The sequence below is a fragment of the Podarcis gaigeae genome (genome assembly GCF_964106915.1).
Source record: "Podarcis gaigeae genome assembly, chromosome: 14".
Taxonomy (NCBI): domain Eukaryota; kingdom Metazoa; phylum Chordata; class Lepidosauria; order Squamata; family Lacertidae; genus Podarcis; species Podarcis gaigeae.
In genome coordinates, this window is record NC_139690.1 from 45641165 (window position 1) to 45666407 (window position 25243).

Here is a 25243-nt window from a genome sequence, read left to right on the forward strand (position 1 = left end):
ACCACCACTTTATAGTTCAAATTGGGGGAAATAAATAGAGTAAATGAACAAAAGTATAGAGATTCACAAAATTTAAGCGGTATGCATCCCCCTGCATCCCCCCCCCAAAAAAGCACTGCTTTTAGTCATGATGCTGGCCTGTGACCACTTGGGGTCCTCTTTCAACAGCTCTCTGAAATGGATACCTTTATATTTTCTATATTTTCAACTGCCATTATATGTGGAATTGTTTTCCATCGCTTTCATCCTGGTTTTTTTTTTTTTTTTTTTTTGGCTTTACATTCATAGCAGTTTCATTCGGTGCGTTTTATTGTGTGGCTTTGTGATAAAAGGTCAAATCAAATAAATAAACACGGAGTGGATGTTTCTGTTTCGAGTGTGGGGTTTCAGGGTTTGTTTGTTTTTTAAATAAATATGGTGGTGTCTGGATAGGAACTGGGGCAAGCGAAGTTAGCATTCATAGCTATAAGTTTCCATTTGATCTTGGCTTGATACAGGCTGAAGGATCCTTGGGAGATCCAGCGTGGAGTGTTTGTTTGCAGGTCTGTGGCAATGGGTGCAAATCCACAGGCAGTGTTCACACATGCAGCACACCCAGGGCTGGATTTAGGTTTAGGCCCTAAGCTACTGAAGGTAATGGGGTGCCCTTATATGTCCAGCTGTCTTTGTCAACCACAAATTGTTGCTGATTTTTGTGTTGAATATATGCTATATGGTAATTTATGGACCTAATAGGTATCTAAAGCCATTTGCACATGCAGAATGTAGGCGCCCTATATAAAGAAAGGAGCAAACCAGTGATATTTCAGGGAGCAGGCTAGCAGGCGGGCCCATTACTTACATCAAAGGAGCCTACACAACACAAAACACTGTTGCTGTATGTAGGTTTTTTTTTTTTTTAATCTTATATTTTGGAAATGTACATCCAGGTTTTGTTTTGCTTTTTCAAGAGAGTTGGGCCCTAAACTATAGCTTGTTAAGCTCATACGTAAATCCGGCACTGACACTGACCAATCCAGCAGCTTACCCAAATTCCTGGCATTTACCCCAAAAGTTATGGTAAACACAGAGACTTGGAAATATTTAAACCAGGAGGGACTTTTTTGCACATTTAATCAGCATGTTACACCACCAGCTCTCTATCATGTGACCTTATTGCCTTATGTTTAGAGCTGACATTTCTGTTTTCGAGCTTGCGTAGTTTGTGAGATGTTAAATATAATAGTATTGGGAAGGAAATCGGGGGCAGAGCTGGCATTCTCCATGAGTGGCTTTCTTGCACACTAGACGCACTTGTAATGACTACTCCACACCAGACCTTATTGCCGCATGTTTAGAGTTGCCATTTCTGGTTTGGGTTTGTTTGTTTTTTAAAAGATAAATATGTTTTTAGGAAACAAAACAGGCAGGCTGAGTGAGTCTCACAGGACCCCTTTGCTGGGGCCACGATGCCCTCACTAATCTTCTGTGACACCGTCACTGAGTCACAGTGCACGGGGCAGCTGCCTCTGCCTTGTCTCATGCCCCTGACCTCCAAGCAAGGTTGAGTGGCTGGTTCAGGGAGTTAGATGGAATTCCTTGGCACTACCCAGACTGCCAGCTACTGCGGACCTCGGAAGAGTTGCTTGCTTCCAGAGGTGGCCCCAACCACCATCAGCCAGGACAGCTACCAGTCTTATTACCTGCCAGGCTACCGCTACCTGAACTCATGGCGCCCCAGCTTGTTCTACAAAGTGTCCGCCTTCCGGCCCAACGATGAGGGAGCGGGGCGCCTCTGTGCCCCACTGCGGCCTCCCACCATCCTGCCGTCGGTGCGGTCCTCCTTGTACGCTCGCTACAGCCCCCACGACTGGTACAAAGCCAACCAGCTCCAGATCAAGGGCTCGGAGGCTTACCGGCACTGGGCCGGGAGGCTGAATGCTGACACTGGGAGGCTGGTACAGGACAAAGACCAGCTGACACGGCAGCAGCAGGAAGACTCCGGGAAAAATATCGGGCAGAGGCTAGCGGACATCAATTTCTGGAGGTCCGAGCTGACCTATGAACTCGAACGGCTGTTGTCCGACACCTGCATGTTGGACACAGCCAAGAGGCGCCTGGAATGTGCTGCGGATGAAGCCCAGGGGCCACTGCAGGTGGGTGCTGAGGATGGTCCAGGAATAATAATAATAATAATAATAATAATAATAATTATTATTATTATTATTATTATTATTTTATTATTTGTACCCCGCCTATCTGACTGGAAGAGACGCGGGTGGCGCTGTGAGTTAAACCAAAGAGCCTAGGACTTGCTGATCAGAAGGTCAGTGGTTCGAATCCCTGCGACGGGGTGAGCTCCCGTTGCTCGGTCCCTGCTCCTGCCAACCTAGCAGTTTGAAAGCACGTCAAAGTGCAAGTAGATAAATAGACACCACTCTGGCGGGAAGGTAAACGGCGTTTCCGTGCGCTGCTCTGGTTCGCCAGAAGTGGCTTAGTCATGCTGGCCACATGACCCGGAAGCTGTACGCCGGCTCCCTCGACCAGTAAAGTGAGATGAGCGCCACAACCCCAGAGTCGGCTACGACTGGACCTAATGGTCAGGGGTCCCTTTACCTTTACCTATCTGACTGGATTGCCCCAGTCACTCTGGGCGGCTTCCAGCATATATGAAAACACAGTAAAACATGAAACATTAAAATCTTCCCTATACAGGGCTTCCTTCAGATTTCTACAGAAGGTTGTATTGTTGGTTCTCTCTTTGACATCTAATGGGAGGGCATTCTACAAGGCGGGTGCCACTATCGAGAAGGCCCTGTGCCTGGTTCCCTGTAACCTCACTTCTCACAGTGAGGGAACTGCCAGAAGGCCCTTGGAGCTGGACCTCAGGGTCTGGGCTGAACGACAGGGGTGTTCTTCACTTCTTTAACACTCTTGGTTTGGTATGCAACTGTGCTGAGAAGTCATTTGGCTTCCTTGTTTCTAATATTAAAACAGCACAACTCCCGGATCTTCAAAACAACAGTCATGCTTCAAGTCCTTGGGAGTACTGTAATTTATTGCTTGTTTCCAGGGCTTTATTTCAGCCGGAACTCATTGGAACTCAGTCCCGGCACCTCTCAGATGGGTGCCACTGCCATTGTAAGAGAAAAAGGGAGGTTGTGCATGGTGAATTCTAGAAAAATAGCACTGCTCATTTCCAATGTTCTGATACCTTTCCATAAAACCGCAATCAAGGCAATCAGCAGAAACGAGATAACCAACAAATCAAGTATGAGTAAGAAACCACCATACCACTAAAAAGAATAATAATCTAAAAGCAATGATCTAGATCAGCAATGTCAAACCTGTAGATTGCTGTGGTGCTCCCGGTCGACTGCAGGAGTAACAAAAGTGATACCTGGTTTCTCCTTAGTGATTGCGGCATGCCCTCCGCCGGTGCTGCTTAGAAAGGTTGTATTTGCTGCCCTGGCGGCAAGTGGGAAAAAGAGGGAGTGGCTCCCCAAAAGCTCAACAACTCTGGTGTCTTTCCCTTAAAAAAGCTCAAGAACTATGGGCAATGACAATAGGTAGATCACTGCCAGTTTTATTATACTTGGAGTAGATCGCAGTCTCTATAGGGTTGGTCGTGCCTGATCTAGATGGTCACAAGCAACCGCAGTCAAATCTTATTTAAAAACACCATCCAGAACAGGTCCACTGAGAAAAAGCCTTTTGTAGTCACGAGGATTAAACCACAGAGCCTAGGACCTGCCGATCAGAAGGTCGGTGGTTCGAATCCCTGCAATGGGGTGAGCTCAGCCAATAAAGCAAGATGTGTGCCACAACCCCAGAGTCGGCCACGACTGGACCTAATGGTCAGGGGTCCCTTTACGTTTAACACAGCACCCCAGACCCACTTTGCACCAGGCAAGGGGGAGATTTGAATTGAGTGTTCCTCCAGCTAAGCTGGCTTTCTGCTACCCATGGAGCGAGATGTCACTTTCCGCTTTGTCTGCAAAATGTGCCGGTGGGCAGGAATGCTGAGGACGGGGTGCCCACCAGTGGTAGCTGGCAGAAAGCCCCCAGATGGTGCTACAACAGTGGCAAGAGTCTTGATAGCACAAGGATGGAAGAATGCAGAAACCCCAACAAAAGAACAGTGGCAAGAGAAATTGATGGACTATGCAGAACTGGCGAAACTGACATACAAATTGCAAGATAAGGACAACTGCGACTTTATAGAAGAATGGGAACTTTTTACAGATTACTTAAAAGGACTACAAAATGAACTGGACTCCTTGGCAGGTTTTGAACAAACATATCAAATTTAGTGAGGGTCAGCATAGTAGATAGATAATACAAGGATGTATGCAATTTTACAATATGCAGAGAACAACATGAGTTGAGAAATCAGAGAGAAGAGCTTGGGGGAGAGGGAGGGAGGGTTTGTTGGGGGGGATGAAATAAATGGAGGGGGGGACAAGGAAGAGGATTTGTTTTGATAATTTGTTATGTTGATATATAATTTGTTGTTAGGAGACTGAGAGGAGATTTGTTGTTTAGTCATTTAGTTGTGTCTGACACTTCGTGACCCCCTGGACCAGAGCACGCCAGGCACTCCTGTCTTCCACTGCCTCCTGCAGTTTGGTCAAACTCATGCTGGTAGCTTTGAGAACACTATCCAACCATCTCGTTCTCTGTCGTCCCCTTCTCCTTGTGCCCTCCATCTTTCCCAACATCAGGGTCTTTTCCAGGGAGTCTTCTCTTCTCATGAGGTGGCCAAGTATTGAAGCCTCAGCTTCAGGATCTGTCCTTCCAGTGAGCACCCAGGGCTGATTTCCTTAAGAATGGAGAGGTTTGATCTTCTTGCAGTCCATGGGACTCTCAAGAGTCTCCTCCAGCACCATAATTCAAAAGCATCAATTCTCCGGCAATCAGCCTTCTTTATGGTCCAGCTCTCACTTCCATACATCACTAATGGGAAAACCATAGCTTTACAGACCTTTGTTGGCAAGGTGATGTCTCTGTTTTTTAAGATGCTGTCTAGGTTTGTCATTGCTTTTCTCCCAAGAAGCAGGCGTCTTTTAATTTCGTGACTGCTGTCACCTAATGCAGTGATCAAGGAGCCCAAGAAAGTAAAATCTCTCACTGCCTCCATTTCTTCCCCTTCTATTTGCCAGGAGGTGATGGGCCCAGTATAGCCCCCAGATGGGGTGTAGTCCAGAGGTGGGTGTGGGGCTGGACCAGCCTGAGATCTGTGGGATCTTGGACCAATCTCCCTGCCACTGAGCGACAGCATCGGACACCAATTTGGGCCCATTCGCTGTGCCAGCTCCAGACTCCCGAAGCAATCTTACTGACCCCTCTCTGCTCTGCCGCTTCATAAAGCACCACTGTGGATGGGTGTAGATTTGGACTGCACCCTCAGGTTGTTGCCGCGAGAATGACAAATAATATTGGGGGCACACAGAAGAAAATGGGCGAGATTCACTTAACCAGCCCTGTCGCCAGAAGCCCTGAGCGAGGACGACTGAAGAGCGGGTTCTGAACTATCTTCAAAGACTGCCCCATGGGGCCTTGCCAGTTGCTTTATCTGTGTGCTTGGGGATCGGAACAAAAAGCGTGCGAGCTTCCCTTAAGTTGTAGGAAAGTGCACACAACACACAGGTCCCAAAATTCAGAGAGTAAATGACAGGCTTTGTTGAACATTGATGTGCAGCGGTTAAGGCTGATAGCACCCTTGCCCTGACACTTCCTAGTCTTGCTTTGAGTCTAAAGCTGGCCACAAGGTGGTGTACTAGTCTCGCTTTTCAAATAGATGCGGCTCAGTTTTCTATTGGGTAGAGCAGCCAAGACCAGTTGCAAGTCCCCTTCAAGCCTGACAGGAGTCTAGAGGCAGAAGTGGAAAGTTTCCAGTAGCATAGCGAGCCCAGGGTGTGTGGGGGTGGTCCACACTGGAAGGGAGGGGTTATAGGGAGGCACAGAAGTCTGTATTGTGTGTTGGGGGTTGGGATTCTGGGGGGCAGGGGAGCTTGAGAGTGGCCTAGCAGTTGTTGGGTGCGTTGTGCGTCCCTGAAATCGGTGGCTGTCCTAAAAAAAGCTGATCCACTTTGATTTTCACCCAAGAGCTGAACAACTTTCGTCTGCCCCGGGCATCAGTGGGGGTTGCTACACCACTGAAATCTTCTTTTAGTTTTTTTCCTTCCACGTCCACAACTTTGTGTCATGTGCTGTGATCGGATGAAACAATACTGCTGTCTTCTGGGAGGGGAATCTGATGCATCTTCTTCAAGGACATTCAGGCCTTGCTGTTATCTGAAGTATTTGGGCTGGGGTATTGTTTGGCAAAAACAGCATACAAAAATTCGTATTAGGGGGAATTGTTTCGCAAAAAACTGTGCAGTAGGCAAAATTGGGTACAAAAAAGAAATGTGATTAGGAGAAATTCATAGACAAGTATCTCCTTGCAAAATACACATTTTGATTCTTTCTTTATTTTGAGATGACAGCAGCATTGGGGCATCCAGGAAGTGTAAAAGTCAGTGGATAACTAGAAGTGCAATACCAACCATATCTATCTGCTGAGTAATAAGTCTCATTGATGGGGTTTACACCTTAGTTTGGGGAAGTGTGGATCAAATAGTTTTTGTGTCAAAATTCACACAAAAAATTGAATTCCTTGTGTGTCCCTAGGCTGACCCTTGGGGGGAAAAAGGGTCCAGTAATTTATAATAATAATAATAATAATAATAATAATAATAATAATATTTTTTATTATTTATACCCCGCCCTCCGCAGCCAAGGCCGGGCTCAAAGCGGCTTACAAACAATAATAAAAACAAGAAGAATGATTACAACTTAAAAACAAAAATAAAATACAACATTAAAGCTTTAAAGGTCAAAAGCAGCACCTTAAATCTGACCCTGTACTCCACCGGGAGCCAGTGCAGCTTGAAAAGCACTGGGTGAATATGCTCCCATGGCAGAGACCCCGTGAGGAGCCTCGCTGCAGCATTCTGTACCCGCTGGAGTTTCTGGGACAGCTTCAAGGGCAGCCCCGCATAGAGCGAATTACAGTAGTCAAGCCTACTGATAATTTAGCCGCTAATGGGTCTCCTAATTGCCATTTTGATCATCCAGTGCTTTGGGTCCTAGCAACAAACATCCATTCATCCACATGTTTTAGTTACAGGTTAACCATTCACAGATATATTTGGAACAGTTTTCTTCCTCTATTAGGAGATCGAACGTGGAAAAGAAAAACACCTTGCAGTGTTTTTCCAAAGACTCACTATTAGTCTTTACCCCTCTGAAGGAGTTATCTGAACCCGTGGTTTTCTTGTCTGCTTTCAGGTGGCTTTGGAATGCTTATACAATCGGGAGAAACGGATGGGCATCGACTTGGTCCATGATGACGTGGAAAAGAATCTCATCCAGGTACAGCAAGCCTTGCTGGCTTTGTGAAATGAGTTTGCAGAAGGTAGCCAGAAATAGCACTCGAGACAGGTGTTCCGTTTTCTTGATAAAACCCATTTTTTGGATTCTCCCTTGGCTCTTTAACTTGCTCAGGGAAATCCAAGTTTGACCTGAAATTTCAGAGCAGCATTTCCCAGCCTCTGGGTCAATGACCCACAAGCGGATTCATGAATCCTGTGCAAGTGGATCAGGGGCTTTAGGAGTAAGCCCAAAACAATTATGGCTTGTGACTTATGGCTTTTTGTTTTGTTGGCATGTGGTCATGCTGTGTTGACACTTGTCGTCAAACACCAGAAATGCTAGAGTCTTGCATCTTAAGACCTGGGAACCGCGATCTGGTGGCAGAGAAGACCTAAGGTCCAAGATTCATATGATAATAAATCATATGCATAAACCAAGCACAATTTGAACCTAAAGCCAGATTATAGTACATAGGAGATAGTTGTGTTCCTTAATATTTATATTTTTATAAAGCTCAAGAGATGTACATCACAGGTGTACATTGGGAAGGGCCAGGGCCAGGTTTTAAAGCTATCCCCAAAGTGCATTTAAATTCCTTTTTTTGGGGGGGGGGGGATTTTGTGCATTGTTACTCAGAAGTCTAAAGTTTAGCTGCATTAGATTCCTTTCAGCATTATGCTATTTTCACGCCAGAAACAAGTTTAGGAAAACTGGCGCAAACCCAAACTGACATAAAATTTATAATTATGTTAGTGCATTAAAGCAAAAATCAAAACAAATTTTAAAAAGCACCTTAATTTAAGGACAAATAGATTTATGGATGGAGAACTAGGACTCATTTTATCACATTTGAGATGTGGTATCCTCCCTCAATGGGAATTTATCATGATTGCATTTCTATCCTACCAAGATGTTCAAGGTGGCACACGTCTTTAAACCTCTTTTGCTGCCTTGATGTACAGCTGTAGTGGGCGAGGAATCCTTTGTCTCTATTCAAGCCTAAAGCCATAGAATCAAACTGCCTGCTTCAGGAATTTTGTGACCAGCTTTCCATAAATCACTCGTTCGTGCTAAGATCCCTATTGAGGAAGACATGTGTGGGAAGCAACTTTTGTAGTACGAGAAGCAGAATGCAACCAGAAATCTGTGCACGTTCCCATTGTTCACCGGTCCCCAGATTTCTGGGGTCTGGGGACAAATTTGGAAATGTACAAAACTGTCATGGGTACCACAAAACACGGATGCTCAACACACACCCTTCAAAGCTCAGGCAAGACATCACCAGCCTGGGAAGAAAACAAAACACAGACCTAAAAAACCAGGCAAGCCCTCTCCCCAAGAAAGCAACAACATCCCAACCAAACAACCGCAACAATGGGAAGGGCAGGGAGGCTTGGTGGATGTTGAGAATGTCCGATAAAGGATGCTCTTTCAGTCTCCATTTTTGTAGGATCAATGACAGCAGGTGTCTATTTTCCGTTACAGGAGGTTGATCTGATCAGAGCATGCCAAGAACGAATGAGGAAGCTTGCAGAAAGGATTGAACAACAAATTAAGTAAGTTTTTTAAACACACACACACACACACACACAAAATATACATGGCCTTTAAAGGCGGCTGGTGAATTGGGCACCCCGTTCATTTGCGATGTCTCTGCCACCGTTAGAACTCAGCAGCCTTTGCCTCGAGAAATCCTCTTTTAGTGTGTAGTTCTCCAAAGGATGGCCATCAGGTCTCTTGGCAGTTCTCAACAACAAAAGCCCTTTCACCTTCCTGGGTTGCTTGGCCATCTGGAATGGACCCAGAATTCACAACACTACCCAGGAAGTCACACCCAGCCCTCAAAGGGAGGAACGGCAAAAGTTTCCCTGCTGCTAAAAAAAGAAGCAGCATAATTGTTGGTACTACTGGGTTTTCCTTTAACCCCACCCCCTGATGGGGTTTCTATAACTTCACAGGCAGGCAGAAATCCAACAGGTAAGGCATTTACTGGCAATAATATTGGTGAGTCTTCCTTACCTGTTCAGCTTCTGCCTGGTAAAAGGCACTGGTGTCATTCCGCCCATATTTTAGGCTGAAATCCACAGCTTGTTTTCATGGTTTTTGAATATGGAAATGGAATTTCCAAGACTTCTTCTTTCTTGCCCATTGTCACCTGCAAAAATGCTTTAAAATTGTAAATATGCTGCTATAACAAAAATCCTCGTCCTCCTGCATAGTGTTAACAGAGATGCCCAACATGCTCTCGAGAGGGACCTTGGAGACAAGAACTCGGCCCATTTCATCGATGAGAAGTGCTATAACCTGAGGAACACTTCTGACAGCATCAATTTTTACCATGGAGTGGAAAAAATAGATGGAACGTAAGTCTGGGGCACTCTGCTTATAATATCCATTACTAGAGTGGGTTATTGAGCATGCTGGGTATATGACAGACACCAAGCCCACACCTCTTAAAATCCAGGTGTGAAAGCAAACCTAATAAACAGAAAGTAAACTTCCTGGATTTCCAAAGATGAGCAGTTGTATCTATTGTACAAAGCAAAGCTTCAGAGTGGGGAGGCCACAACATTGTGCTTCCACTTGGTGTGTTTGTGAATTCAGCCTTTGAACATGCAGAATTTTTTATGCAAAATCCTTTTGACAAATTGTATGGTGCTGTGATGTCGTGGATATATAAATTTCTTTTAAAAAAAAAAAAAAAAAAGGTACGCAATTTATTTTGCACAGTGTCCCACAGCACCCTGGAACACGGGACATGGTGCTGGTTTTTCGCAGTAACCCAGGTTCTTATACCTTGCAGAGTGACAGTCCCTGAAACGTGGGCCAAGTTTAGCGATGACAACATCCGGTATTCACAGAACGCACGTGCCAACACAGCCACCCTCTGCAGCGAAGCGGACCACACCCTGGAAACCACTTCCGACGATATGTGGAGGCAGTGGACAAACACGAATTTGGCCTTTGACGCCCGCATTTCGGAAATAGCAGACTCCAAGAACCAGCTGCAGGCACAGCTGGCCAAGGTAGGAGGACGTTGGTCTTCAAGAGGCTGGGCGGGTAAGGCAGAGACTGCTCTGCTGAGTCCTGGGGATGGAAGAGACTTCAGGTGGAAATGGAGGCAGGAGTGGAAATTGCCCGTGTTCCCTCCTTCCTCCTGGGTCCAGAATGGAAACCAAACCAGTGAATACCGCCAATATTTCCCAATACGATACTGCCCAGCTGCTAAGATCCTTTGTTTTGGTGGTCCCAGAGCTCTCCCACCTCCTTTCCCTAGCTGTAAAAATGTAGCACAGTGGTACCTCAGGTTAAGTACTTAATTCGTTCCGGAGGTCCGTTCTTAACCTGAAACAGTTCTTAACCTGAAGCACCACTTTAGCTAGTGGGGCCTCCTTCTGCTGCTGCACCGCCGGAGCACGATTTCTGTTCTCCTCCTGAAGCAAAGTTCTTAACCTGAAGCACTATTTCTGGGTTAGCGGAGTCTGTAACCTGAAGCGTATGTAACCTGAGGTACCACTGTATAAACACTGACAACTGGCCTGCAAGCGCTCCAATTGGACAACAGCCTTTACCAATGGTGTCATGGGCTTTGAAGACGCTCAAACTCAGGTCACAAGTGAGAAACGTGCTAAGAGGAAGGCACACTTGGCAAACCCTCACCATGTTCAATTCCCACCCGGAAACCAATGTCCCTACTGTGGAAGGACGTGTGGGTCCAGAATTGGCCTCCACAGTCACTTACAGACTCACTGTTAAGACTGTGTTCATGGAAGACAATCTTATTTGGCTACATGTGATAGAAGAAGAAGAAGAAGAAGAAGAAGAAGAGGAGGAGGAGGAGGAGGAGGAGGAGATCTCTCCCACCTCTTTTCCCTAGCTGGGCAAACTCTAACTAGGTTTTGGGAAGGAGGAGGGAAGACTCTAAGACTCACCTACCAGGCTTTGGGAAAGCAGTGCGAAGGCTGGGGAGGGCCACCAAAAAAGACCTCGAGGGCCATGACTAAGGATCCTCCTGCCATCTTGCAGTGGGGGGCAGCTGTCCTAGATGATAACTTTTGAAGACTGCTATGTTTGGCATGGTGGGTGCCATCCTTTCAGTCGAGTGAGCTGGCCTTATGGATTCCTCAGCTCAGGGATGTGTAGACCACCCAAGCTGCACTGTGATGTCACCATGCCACAGAACCCGGACAAGACCCAACAATGGGCGGTCATAAAAGGCATGAGCACGGGAAACGTGGCAAGTCCCACTAAGGTTGGGCAGCACGGGCATGACATGAAAAGGAGGTCTGGCAATCATTTTCTCTTCTCTGTCTTTGCTCTCAGTATGGGAGGCACATAGAATTGGAAGGGACCCGAAAATCCCAAAGTATCGAAATCTCAATGGAGCAGAAAAGATTATTTATATATGTGACAATGGCTATGTGGATGTTATTGGCCCAGAGATGGAAAGAAGATAAAGTTCTGACCAGAGAAGAACGGCAGATTAAGTTGACAGATTATGCGGAAATGGCAAAAATGACCGGAAGAATCAGAAATCAGGAAGACCAAAATTTTAATAAGGAATGGGGGAAATTTATCATTTGTCTTAAAAATCATTGTAAACAGTTAAAATTGTTAGTAGGGTTGGAATAACACTTGTAGTTTAATGGTGAATTTTGGATATAATGGAGATGTAAAAGATTTGGATTATTATAAAAGATGCAGGAGAAAATGACTAAGAATAGGACCCACAAAGGGGAGGAGGGAAGTCCAGGAGTTTGTTTGGAATCTTGTTTTTATTATGTATGTTGGATATGTATGTGATGGTAAAACTTTAATTTGAAAAACCAAATAAATAAATTTATTTTTAAAAAAAGAATTGGAAGAGACCCTGGGGCTCGTTTAGTGCAACCCCCCGCAATGCAGGAATACACAGCCGATCCTTACGGGGATCGAACTTGCATCCTTGACGTTATCGGCACCATGCTTCTAACCAACCAAGCTGTCCAGGCTCAGTGAGTTGTGACAGCGTTACAGTGAATTGCTGCTTTCAAGTAAAACTTGCACAGTATTGGCCATGATTCTGATGCTGTTGCTCCAAGGCAAAAACACAGCATTATAGAAGCATAGGACTGTGGAGTTGGAAGGGACTCCAGCGGTCATCTATTTCCACCCTCTGCAATGCAGGAATCTCAGCTAAAGCATCTCTGACAGATAGCCATTCATCCTCTGCTTAAAAACCTCCAAGAAAGGAGAGCCCACTACCTTCCGAGAGTACCCGTTCCACTGTCAAATGGCTCTTACTATCAGAAAGTTCTTCCTAACGATTAGTCGGAATCTTCTTCTTTTTGATTCGGGTCCATTGGTTCACTTCCTACTGCCTGGGCCAACAGAAAATGAATGAATGAAACTTACAGAGTAAAAAATTAAGAAGAAATGGGTATGAGATGACACAGTCAAAAATAATATTGATAACACAGCGAAAAGAAGAAAAAAAACAAAGGAAGCCACATATAGGTGGAGGGAAGTCAAAATTTTTGTCTGTATGTTTAGTTTGTATGCTTGTTTTATTTTTTGTAATCTAAGTTGAGAGGTGTATGTATCTATGTATAATAAGTTTGTTTAGTGTTCTGGTTTGTGTTTGTAAGTATTGCATTTATCAACAAAAGTTTAAAAAGTTTAAAAAAGGGGGGGGGGAGAAAATAGACTTGCTCTATTCTTCCCTGTGAAAGCTCTTCACATATTTGAAGAAAGCTATCATGTCACCTCTCAGTCTTCTCTTTTCCAGGCTAAATATACCCAGCACTCTCTAGTATAAAGTCATAAGGCTTGGTTTCCAGATCTTTGATAATCTTGTGTCACCCAATATTGACTCTTAATACCTATATTTAATGAGCACCTCTCCCCATTAAAAAAACCCAACATTTTCCATTTTAAAGAACCTTTCTGTGTGCAGGAGGGAGAGGGTTCAAACAAATCAGGACAAATGCCGCAGAAACTGTGGATGCTGTATAACCTTTTTGCAAACTTGGTGCAAAAAATTAAATGCATCTTGATGAAATTGATAACTATATCAACTGGAAGTGAGAAAGCATGAATTCAGAGTCAAAACGCCACAGGTGCCATTCAGGAGAGACTCTTCGGCGCAAATTGCCTCTGCAATCTGTATGCCGCGAATGCAAAGATGATCTTTTATGCATAACAAGCCCATTTAATTAGACAATATATAGAGTCACCAAGCAAGATGCATGCACTCTGTAACACTGGCGGGTGTATTTATGTGTTTTGTTTTTAATTTTACAGTTGCTACAGTCATTGTTCTCTTAAAAACAATTAACAAAAAATAGCACAGTTGAAACAAGGACGCCAGGGATTGTCGGGAGTGGGAGAGCCAACACTTGCAGCATTCTTTAACCTCCCTCATCTTGAATACCACTTGACACATTTTAGCCACCCAATTTGAATGCCAAATTTGCTAGGTGGTTCCTTATTCACACTGAGACGCACCCCTTTTGTGTATGCATGACGCCGCAGTTCTTGCTCCGTGTGGAATTTTGTATAAGGTGAATGCTTGTGTACAGGAGGTGGGGAACAACAGAATGAGAGAGAGAGAGAGAGAGAGAGAGAGAGGAGGAGAAAGCTTCTGGAAACGGTGGTGGGGTGGAGTGATTGGTGCCTCCAGCAGTGGCAGGCAGAAAGAAAGGTCTGCCTTCTCCGCAGGCAGAAGCTACAGATCCATTCCAGCCTTTTTCTTCTGCCTGCACCTGCCTCATGGCTCTGTCTCCATCTGAGCTCCGTTGGCCACCTTTTGTAGAGAGAGATATTGGGGGTGAGAAGTTACCGTATTTTTCGCTCTATAAGACGCACCAGACCACAAGACGCACCTAGTTTTTGGAGGAGGAAAACAAGAAAAAAAATATTCTGAATCTCAGAAGCCAGAAAAGCAAGAGGGATCACTGTGCAGTGAAAGCAGCGATCCCTCTTGCTGTCTGGCTTCCGGGATAGCTGCGCAGCTTGCATTTGCTCCATAAGACGCACACACATTTCCCCTTACTTTTTAGGAGGGAAAAAGTGAGTCTTATAGAGCAAAAAATACGGTACTTTTGAGATGCACAAGCAAAGACGAGAAGGAGGAGGAAGGGGCATTGCACCCTCAGTTCTCTCCAGATCTGCCCTGCCTCTGGAAATCTTGGCACGGCTCTTTTTCTCTGAAGTTTAAAATCTCCTGTTTTGGCTTCTCAACCCCTCTTGTTCTGGTTGCTTTGTTTGTCGTGCCCCCCCCCCACACCTCTTTCTTGCTCGTCTTGTCGTTTTCCGACCTCCCTTCTTCCTTCATTGAAATAAAATAAATAAATAAAATACCCTGGGTGCACACCTTAATGAAATGTGGTGCACTCACCCATTGCAGAATATTTTTAAAATGAGGGGCATTACCATAAAAACTGAGCGCTTTGTCCCTGCCTACGATGGAGGTGTGGTGGTGGAGATTTGCACAAATGGTGAAGGATGCCAGAGGGCAGACTTGCACTTTGTTCTCTGCAAGAGATGGGTGTACGGTTTGGCAGCTATATATATGAACTGATCTCCACCCAGCCTCTGGAGTGTGTGCTTGTGTGTGTGAGAGAGAGCGAGAGAGGGGGGGAGAGATTTGCTTCCTAATTCTTGGAATATAGCCACAAAATGATGTCGTTTGGTGCAATACAATCTGGTGACTTTCCCCTCCAATCCGTTCAAGTCCTTTCAAGCGATGCGAGTTTAATCTGGACCAATGGGTAAATCGCAGTGTGCGATCCAAAGCCACTTGTAGCAAGTTTCTGCCAGGTGTGAAAGGTAGTTGCTGTGTAGAGACAAGCCCCTGTCCCTCTCCCAGCTTCTTCCAGCTTCTTAATTATACTTTTAAAGCGGAAAAAAGGAAGAAGACAGGAGACAGCAGCCAGGAAGGCAGGATGACCTTAAAACCAAACATACTATTAAGCTCCTAGTTGTGGGTTAAAAAGACGAGGCAGTGTTTGGTTTGGGAGTTCACTTAAAGGTTCGAACAATATTTTGTTTCGGAGGCTGCCAAGGGAGGAGATCCCTGCCTGCGTTATCAGTTATCCTCTTCCTCTGGGGGCACCATCTGGCAGGAAGGTCTCTTGCACAAGCCCCAGGGGAACAAATCGGCCCTTTGCCAGAGGGCCCAAAAGGCGGACATGTATGCGATTCTGAATTAGGGATGGGGGAGAGATTTGATGCGGTTCACATCTAATGTCAAATCTGCCAAACTGGCCTGAGTTTGAACCAAAACACAGCTGCCTTTTGAAACTTGTATTTCCTTGAATTTTGCAGTGACGTGCACCATTAAGTAAAATAAGGTGGGGAGTGTGGTGCAGTAGTAAGCCTAAGCCGTAGAACGTTTAAAAACATCTTAAACAATGGAGCTAAAACCATAAAACTTAACTAAAAGCTGGAGGGTTTGATTAATGTTGCCGTGGTTCTTGCCAACTCATTGGCAGATCCTTCCTAAAAAGATCGACAGATTTCCCATTCCGATGTACAGTAGTACAATGGTACCTCGGAATGCGAACGGGATCCATTCTGGAGCCCCGTTCGCATCCCGAACGGAACACAAGATACGACGGCGCGTCTGTGCTTGCATGGGTCGCGTTTCGCTGCTTCCGCGCATGCGCATGAGGTCATTTTGAGCGTCTGCGCATGCGCGAGCTGCGAAACCCAGAAGTAATGAGCTCCGTTACTTCCAGTTTGCCACAGAGTGCAACTCAAACACGCTCAACCCAAAGCACATTCAACTCGAGGTATGACTGTACCTTGGTTCTCGAACTTAATCCGTTCCGGGAGTCCATTCGACTCCCGAAACCATTCAAAAACCAAGGCGCAGCTTCTGATTGGCTGTAGGAGCTTCCTGTGCTCAAGCAGAAACCGCGTTGGACGTTCGGCTTCCAAAAAACGCTCGCAAACCGGAACACTTACTTCCGGGTTTGCGGTGTTCGAGAGCCAATTTGTTTGACAACTAAGCCCTCCAAGAACCAAGGTACCACTGTATTCTCCTGCCCCTATTCCCCCAGGCACATTTATTTCCAAAGAAGCCCTGAGAAGGAAATACTTTCCATTTGAATGGGCCCAGATGTCAGGGACTGGACTGAGGAGGAATGGTGGACAGCCCCACTCCTTCCCCTGAACCTTCCCAAGAAGAGGAGGGCAGTATACCGTATTTTTCGCTCCATAAGGCGCACCTGACTATAAGGCGCACCTACTTTTGGGGGGGGGGTTTCAAGAAAAAAAAAAGCTGCTCTTGGGGGCTTTTGAGGGAGGTTGGGGAGGTCCCTTCCCCCACCTCCCGCAAAAGCCAGGGCTGGCCGCTCGAAGCCTCCCCAGGGTAGTGGGTTGAAGGCTCCCCGCTGCCCTACGGAGGCTTCGCAGGTTACCCCAGAGCTGCTCAGGAGCTTGTGGGGCTGGCGGGGGAAGCCTGGGTTTCCCCCACCCCCAGCCCCAAAGAGCAGGTTGGGGCTGGCGGGGGAAGCCCGGGTGCCCCCCAGCCCCAGGGACTACACATTCGCTCCATAAGACGCACAGACATTTCCCCTTAGATTTTAAGAGGGGGAAAGTGTGTCTTATGGAGCGAACAATACAGTAGATTTACAGCAGTGGTTTGCATTCCAGTCAGAATTCTCAACAAGTGTTTTCCATAGCGTTTTCCCCTATTTTCCCTAACATAATGTCACAATGTATGGTTGCATAAGTTTTGTTTAAACTAAAGCAAAAGCTCTGGAGAACTGTGATTTAAACAAAACTTGATACATTCCCTAGTTCATCTTGTTTTCTTCTTACTCTTGCAAAAAACCCCACAATCCTCCTCTGCAATCTTTCCCTTTAACTGACTAAACTTTGTTCTTTATGACATTGTCTGTTGCTGTACACCTGTATTGAAGCCACCGCATGGAACTGTACTAAAAGCTGGTCGTCTTTTTAAATTAATAAAATTTGTGCTCTAAAACAACAACAACAACAACAACAACAACAGTGGTTTGCAGAAGGTCAAAGCTCAGAGGCTGCAGAGGGGAGAAGCTGGGAAATATTGGGAGAGGAACAGCAGGAAGAAGAAGAAGCACAAGGGGAGAGGCAGCTGACAGACTCAGTGTCTTTAGAAAGCATTCCTGACTCTCCCAGGACCAGGTGGGCATTGAGAGTAGGAGAACAGAAAGCTCAAAAGCAGAAAGTACAGTTCAGCCAGCACAGGGGTGATGTGGAATAGGAGAGACAGAGGGGATGGGACTTTACTTGGAACAACACCATTGTCTAAGAGAGATGGCATTTCTACGTCTCTCTGTGAATATCAAATAAAACACTCGGTAAGAACTCTTCTCGTTTATCTGCTTCTTGGCTGCCACTGTGGGAGGGATCAGATTCCCTGAAGCCTGACACCAGAGGACGGTGGAGAAAGTCGCATCAGTCAAGGTGGCAGCAAGCACGGGGGGGGGGGGACAACTGTTATGTACTGCAGTTCTCACCCTGGGCCAGCAGGGGGATACTGTAGATAGTTTTCACTCAGGTCCACATCTGCAAATAAGGAATTGAAAGTGACGTCCAGTGATTGGATAGTTACAGAAAGTTGTTACTGTTGCGTTGTAGTGGAGCTCTATATAAGCAGGCTGGCTGAACCCTTCAGTTCAGTTCTGTTCTGGCCTGTGAATAAACAAGAGCTGTTTGAAGAATCGCTGTGTCGTCTGATATGTTCACCCACAACTTAATAACAACCATACCATTTTCTTCTCCTCCTTCTCCTTTCAGACACTGCAAGAAATCTTTCAGACAGAAAATACAATAATGTTGCTGGAAAGAGCCATAATGGCTAAGGAGAGCCCACTCAAGGTGGCCCAGACACGCCTTGAAGCCCGAACATGGCGGCCAAATATGGAGTTGTGCCGGGACGTACCCCAGTACAAGTGAGTGAGCCCCCCCCCACTCATCTCCCACCCTCCAGATATTGCTGCCTGAAGGCCTACCACATTCCAGATCTATTTGCTGTTGATGCAGAATGCATCAAGGATTATTAGTGCTACAGGATTCGGGGAGTTGATTTGGATGCCGTCTTTGAGCTCCCTTTGCTTTCTATTTCTGCAAGATGGAATTCTGCAATCAGCGTTTCTCACACTTGGGTCCCCTCCACCTTTTGTGGGACTACAACTCCTATCATCCCTAGCTAGCAGGAGCTGTGGTCAGGGAGGATGGGAAACTGTAGTCCAACAATAGCTAGGGACCCATGTTTGAGAAACACAGTGCCGGTAGAAGTGGTCAAACCAGTTGGTGGTCCCTAGCCAAGTCTCCTAGAAATCTTTTTACATGACTAAAGGGACGTGGGTGGCACTATGGGTTAAACCACAGAGCCTAGGACTTGCCGATTAGAAGGTCGGCGGTTTGAATCCAAGTGATGGCGTGAGCTCCCGTTGCTTGGTCCCTGCTCCTGCCAACCTAGCAGTTTGAAAGCACGTCAAAGTGCAAGTAGATAAATAGGTACTGCTCCGGCGGGAAGGTAAACGGCGTTTCCATGCACTGCTCTGGTTTGCCAGAAGCGGCTTAGTCATGCTGGCCACATGACCCAGAAGCTGTATGCCGGCTCCCTCGGCCAATAAAGCGAGATGAGCGCTGCAACCCCAGAGTAGTTCACGACTGGACCTAATGGTCAGGGGTCCCTTTACCTTTACCTTTAAGGACACCATCACCCAACTGCTTTATTGCAGGAGTATTATGCAAGATGCTTTTGATGCAATGGGCCCGTCCACACTGCTGTTTGTCCTGTGATTTCTTGTCTGAGAGGAGTTATTTTTGTCCCACAGCTTTCCCATGGTTTATGGCTGAATCGGAACAAATGCCAATATGCAGGAAACCCGATTTGTTCCAATTCAGCAGTAATCTGTGAGTTTTCCCAGGGAAAGTGGCAGGACCAAAAGAACGAAGAACTTGGACCCCTGGTTAAGAAATCATGGGATAAACGGGAGTGTGGATGGGCCCAATAGTAATGGTGGATTTATTCTGCTTTATGTTTGTTACGCGACGCTTCCACAATGCAAGTACATTGTTACTGTCTGGATTAGCTATAGCGTAACAAAAGTGGAACATGAATAAACCAGAACATTTGCGGAATTAAAAGTTATGGGACTTCAGCAGGAGTTGAAATGAAGTCGTGTGATTGCTCCAAAACTTTTGCAGGTGCAGAAGCCGGCCTTCTCTGCCAACTTTTCAACGCCTGCTGAGAGCTTTTATATTCTGCCAGGCTGGTGCAGGCAATTAAGAATACATCCTTTCACAACGGCTAATTAATGTCTGCTTTAAACCACCTTTATGATGTTTATTGTACAATTTTACGATTGCTGTAAACTGCCTTGATATATTTTTCATGACATAGAGATATATAAAGATCTTTATCAATAAATATAAATAAATAGTATTGAAGGGGTGATCGTGTACGACTGCCCCGATAGCACCATGAGTGTTCCTCTGTGCATTTCACAGCATCATAGAATAGTGTTGTAGACTATACTTTGCTCCTCACAGAACTACGGTTTCCAAGGGCACCCTCAGCAAACTACAGTTCCCAGGATTCTTTGTTGTGGGAGGAATCCTCCACTTTGGCATGGATGTGACTGTCGTAGACTGCATCTCCCATCATCCCTGACCATTGGCCATGCTGGTTGGAGCTGATGGGAGTTGGAATCCAGTGATAGATGGAGGGCACCACGTTGGCTAACCATGCCCTATGTTTCTGCAATGCTTCTGTTCCATTGCTCTTTGGTTTTTTCTAGCCACAAAGGGGCCCGGTGTGCCTCCCCACCCTGTTTTCCCTTCTCATAAAGTTGGGAGACACAGGATGTTTTGACACCAGGCGCTGGCGGCTATCGTGTTAAGGGTCGGAGAAGCTGTTTGCCGAAATCGTTTTTTCGAAGCCACCCTCCCCCTCCGAAAAGAAAAAAAGGGTTGACTCATCTTTTCCTAGTGCACCTGTATGAGCCTCAGCGGGTGGGAGTGATAACATCTCCAGCAGCACAAAGCGTTTTACAGGATCTGGCTAAGCATCAAAGGGGTTTTATAGCAGAGCTTGCAAACACGGAATCTGCTCCGTCCTCTGCAAGAGCAGGGACAAAAAAGAGAGAAGAAAAGGAGTGTCACAGCGGCACACAATAGGAACACAGCAAGCAGGCTTGTTATATTGAGCTTTGGTCCAGCTAGCTCAGTATTGTCTACACAGACTGGCAGCAGCTCTCCAGGGTTTCAGAAATAATAGTAATAGTAGTAATAATAATAATAATAATAATAATAATAATAATAATAATAATAATTGTATGGCACTCATCTGTGGCTTCCAACAGATATAAAAAAGATTTTACAGTGCTTTTATATCTGTTGGAAGCTGCCCAGCATGGCTGGGGCAACCCAGTCAGATGGGAGGCTTATTATTATAATTACAGTGGTACCTCGGAAGTCAAATGGAATCCATTCCGGAAGTCCGTTCCACTTCGAAAACATGCGAAAACGAAAGCGTGGCTTCTGATTGGCTGCAGGAAGGTCCTGCAGCCAATCGGAAGCCCGTTGGACGTTCAGCTTCCAAAAACAGTTTGCAGACCGGAACACTCACTTCTGGGTTTGCGGCGTTTGGGAGCCAAAATGTTCGAGAACTAAATGGTTTGAAAACCAAGGTATGACTATATCATCATCATTATATATCCTCCAAGATTTCTCTGATGAAAATAGGGGCATCCTATTCAATCATCATCAACAGTGCTTTTTATCTGGGGGTATTCAAGGGTATTCTGGGGGTATTCAAGGGGGTATTCACAGGGACGCAGGTGGCGCTGTGGGTTAAAGCCTCAGCGCCTAGGACTTGCCGATCGAAAGGTCGGCGGTTCGAATCCCTGCGGCGGGGTGCGCTCCCGCTGCTCGGTCCCAGCGCCTGCCAACCTAGCAGTTCGAAAGCACCTCCGGGTGCAAGTAGATAAATAGGGACCGCTTACCAGTGGGAAGGTAAACGGCGTTTCCGTGTGCGGCTCTGGCTCGCCAGAGCAGCGATGTCACGCTGGCCACGTGACCCGGAAGTGTCTCCGGACAACGCTGGCCCCTGGCCTCTTGAGTGAAATGGGCACACAACTCCAGAGTCTGTCAAGACTGGCCCGTACGGGCAGGGGTACCTTTACCTTTACCTTATTCAAGGGTACGCAGTAGCAGTACCTTTTTCCACCCCAAATGTTAAAAGTGTGGCACTTACTGGAACAACTGCATGGTGAATACTGGCACCCTTTTCCCTGAAAAAAGCACCGGTTGTTGTTGTTGTGGTGGTGGTGGTGATTTTACTATTCATACCCCACCCACCTGACTGGATTGCCCCAGCCACTCCAGGCGGCATCCAACATATATATATATATTACAAACCCAGATAAAGACAAAAGGGTGTGATTAACTTGGCTGGGAAACAGGGAAATGTAAATATCTCTTTTGTTCCACTTGATGGGTGTTTGGTGGAGGGCAAGGGGAACCATGGGGCAGGGTCCAGGATGCTGAGATTACTGCCACCAGACCTCCCCTTTCATGATGTAACCATGATGTATTAGTGATGTAGTTTGGGGGGTGTAACATGGGGATTAGCAGCTAATAAAAGTTTGGGTTCGCTTTTGTTCGGGGCTTCCATCTTGTTCCACCTTGTGGCAGGTGGGAGTCCTGTTGCGACAGTCTTCAATAAAGACCAAGCCTACTGGCTGCTGTTTGGCTCTGGTATTCCTGGCTGGTGTCCTTGTTTTTTTGTCCAAGGGAGCCCTCAGATTGCTCCGTTAACAGGAAATGACTGGCAGAATCCGAGACCAGAGAGAAGAGTTGGTGGAAGAAGATTGGAAGAAATTTAAAGTTTATTTACAGAAACATTGTAAAATTAAGGAATGTTAGAAGGATGCTGGAATGAAGTTATGTGGTTTTAGCAGAAATGTCATAAAGGATTAAGTAAAAATACAGTGGTGCCCCACAAGACGAACGCCTCGCAAGATGGAAAACTCGCTAGACGAAAGAGTTTTCCGTTTTGGAGGCGCTTCGCAAAACGAATTTCCTATGGGCTTGCTTCGCAAGATGAAAATGTCTTGCGAGTTCCTGCAGATTTTTTTTCCTCCCCCCCCTTTTTCTAAGCCGCTTATCCGCTAAGCCGATAAGCCGCTAAAAGCCGCTAAACTGCTAATAGCGCTAATCCGATAAGCCGTCAATGGGCTTGCTTTGCAAGACGAAAAAACGCTAGACGAAGAGACTCGCGGAACGGATTCTTTTCATCTTGCGAGGCACCACTGTAGATTGTTAATTGGTGAAAGGAGAGAATGTAAAGTTACATTATATTAAGATAAATTATTAGGACAAAAACAAAGAGGGAAAGGATTTGCTGACATAGTTAACTGAACTAGAATACAAAAAAGGGAGGTGTGAGGAGGTCAAGGAAACAAGCAAATGAAAGATAAGTTTTGGGAAGGTTTGATTTGTTTGTTAATTGTTTGTATTTCTCTGGGGTTCCCCCCCCCTCTTTCTCTTACTTATTGTGATGCATACCTTTGTTTTTGTTTAATTTGGTGTTTTCTTTGTCTTTTTTTGTAACCTTCAAAACTTCAATAAATATTATTTTAAAAAAACAAACAGATTGCTCCGTTAACAGAGTATCTGTTTCCCCCCCCAACCCCGTTTCAGGCTGGTGAATGAGGTTTTCACCATCGACGACACGCTGCAGACCCTGAAACTGCGCCTGCGCGAAGCTCATGACACCCTCCAGCTGCTCATCCTCAACAAGTCCAAGCTGGAGCACGACCTGCTGGTGAAGGCTAACTCACTTTTCATCGACAAGGAGAAGTGCATGGGGATGAGGAAGACCTTTCCGAGCACCCCACGCCTGGTCGGCTACACCTGAGCTTTCCTGGCGACCTCTGCTCTGACATAAAAGGTTTGCAAATGATGGGAGAACGTTCTGCTCATTTCATTGCTATTTTTTTTTCTTTGTTTGTTCAGTTAGCCAGCTTGACAAAGGAAAAAAAGAGAAGAAATTGGATGGCAATAAAGCATAAGAGAAAGCAAATCGGAGAAAAAGGGTCGCAGGTTTTTGTTGCTTAGCGGTCTCTTGCTGTGGGAGGAGCTACAGTCCACACAATGCATCCTGGGAAAGAATTGGGCACTGGGGCTCACCTTTCTGTCCTGGCAAGCCCACCTGTTGCCTCGACCTCAAGGAAAGCGCATTTGGGACATGTGACTTGTGCGGTGCAGATTTTTGAAGTCCCAGCTTCATTTTTTTATTTGGTTATTTTGGCGGAATCTAGACACATATTTAAAAAATGCTGTGAAAATGCTTTTTTAAACAGAGTTTAAAAAATATACAGTGTGTTAGAGGTATCGCTTGGTTGCTCGAGAGCAATCAGGCAATATGCCTCAATAGTCTGTTCTAAAGCTTTCTTATTAGTGATAAAATCTTTAGAATGGAGAGTGCCTATATTCTGTGTCTTGCTCATTCACTGGCAGAATCTGAGAGTGGGTGGTCCTTAAACCTTCCCCAACAGAGTAGTTTATTGACGCCCAGTCTGCGCCTCCCCTCTCTGTGTGGAAGTTTTATGCGCAAGGAAGGCTTGGGTAACGGGGGACCTCCTTCCTCCCCGCTTTGCTCAGGCAAGGTGTCCTGGCTCCGCCTCGCCTCCTTCAAGCCCTGCAACTTCTCTCCACTAGAGCGTAGCTACCTTCCTCTGCTGAGGAAGTGCTGCTTCCCACAATCTTTGGGGGCTCTCTGTAATCCATCCGGCTTTTCCCCTCTGGCCCCTGAGCCGATGGCAGTTCCCTGACACAGTGGTTCCTCGTTTTTGAACATCTCCATTTACAAAAGTTTCAGAAGTCGACGCAGTAAACCTGGAAGTAAATTCTTCCATTTTCAAATGCACCTCGGAAGTCGAATGGCTTCCGCTGAGGTACTGCTAAGTTTTTCTCAATTTTCTCTATTAAATTTGCAGACTGCCCTCTGTGCCTCGGTTTTCGAACGTTTCGGAACTTGAACGGTCTTCCGGAATGGATTACGTTCGAAAACCGAGGTACCACTGTATCTTGAATTTGCCATTAACTCATCATCACCATCTAGTGTCACATTTGTATAACGTTTGGCAAACCCTCACTGTGATCGACTCCCACCCGGAAACCTCTGTCTCCACTGTGGAAGGACGCGTGGATCCAGAACTGGCCTCCACAGTCACTTACGGACTCACTGTTAAGACCGTTTACATGGAAGACAATCTTACTCGGCTATGAGAGTTGGCGAAAGAAAGAAGAAAGCATTTGTATAATAAACTCAAAACATACTTAAAATGTTACATTTACAGCTTTATAGCCGAGTCCTTTGTTGTATTATTACATTTCTATCCCTCCTTTCCTCCAAGGAGATCAAGGCAGCGTACGTGGTTTTTCCGCTCCCATTTTCATCCTCGCAACAATCCTGTGAGGTAGGTTAGGTTGAGAGACGGTGGTTATATCCACAACATACATTTAAAGTGCATTGCTTCCCTCAAAAAGTTTTGGGGGCTGTAGTTTGCCCCGCACAGAGCTAGAATTCCACCACCCTTGACAAAACTACAGTTCCCAGCATTCTTTGGGGAGGACGCCATGCGCTTTAAATGGATGGTTTGGATGTGAGCAGCGATTGGCCTAAGGCTATCCAATGAGCTTCATCTCTAAGTCGAGATTTGGATGCTGGTCTTCCAGATCACAGTCCAGAAATGGGGGACCTTTGGCCCTCCAGATGATCCTGAACTGGGTGCGAATATATATAGCAAGAAAAGAATTGTGGAACATTTGGAAATTGAATATTTTAATGTGATCTCAT

The 25243-nt window shown here is 45.8% G+C and overlaps 2 protein-coding genes across 2 annotated transcripts in view; both read left to right on the top strand.

The window, feature by feature from the left end:
• Nucleotides 1–25243, top strand: part of LOC310831093 (myosin-11) — a 1553087-nt gene that overhangs the window by 476898 nt on the left and 1050946 nt on the right. The window lies entirely within an intron of this gene.
• TEKT5 (tektin 5) lies at nt 1496–23464 on the top strand. The gene is made up of 7 exons (XM_083711646.1): nt 1496–2135; nt 7315–7398; nt 8884–8954; nt 9618–9761; nt 10202–10424; nt 18166–18320; nt 23083–23464. The coding sequence occupies exons 1-7, from the start codon at nt 1569–1571 to the stop codon at nt 23297–23299; spliced, it is 1461 nt and encodes a 486-aa protein (XP_083567772.1). The 5' UTR covers nt 1496–1568; the 3' UTR covers nt 23300–23464.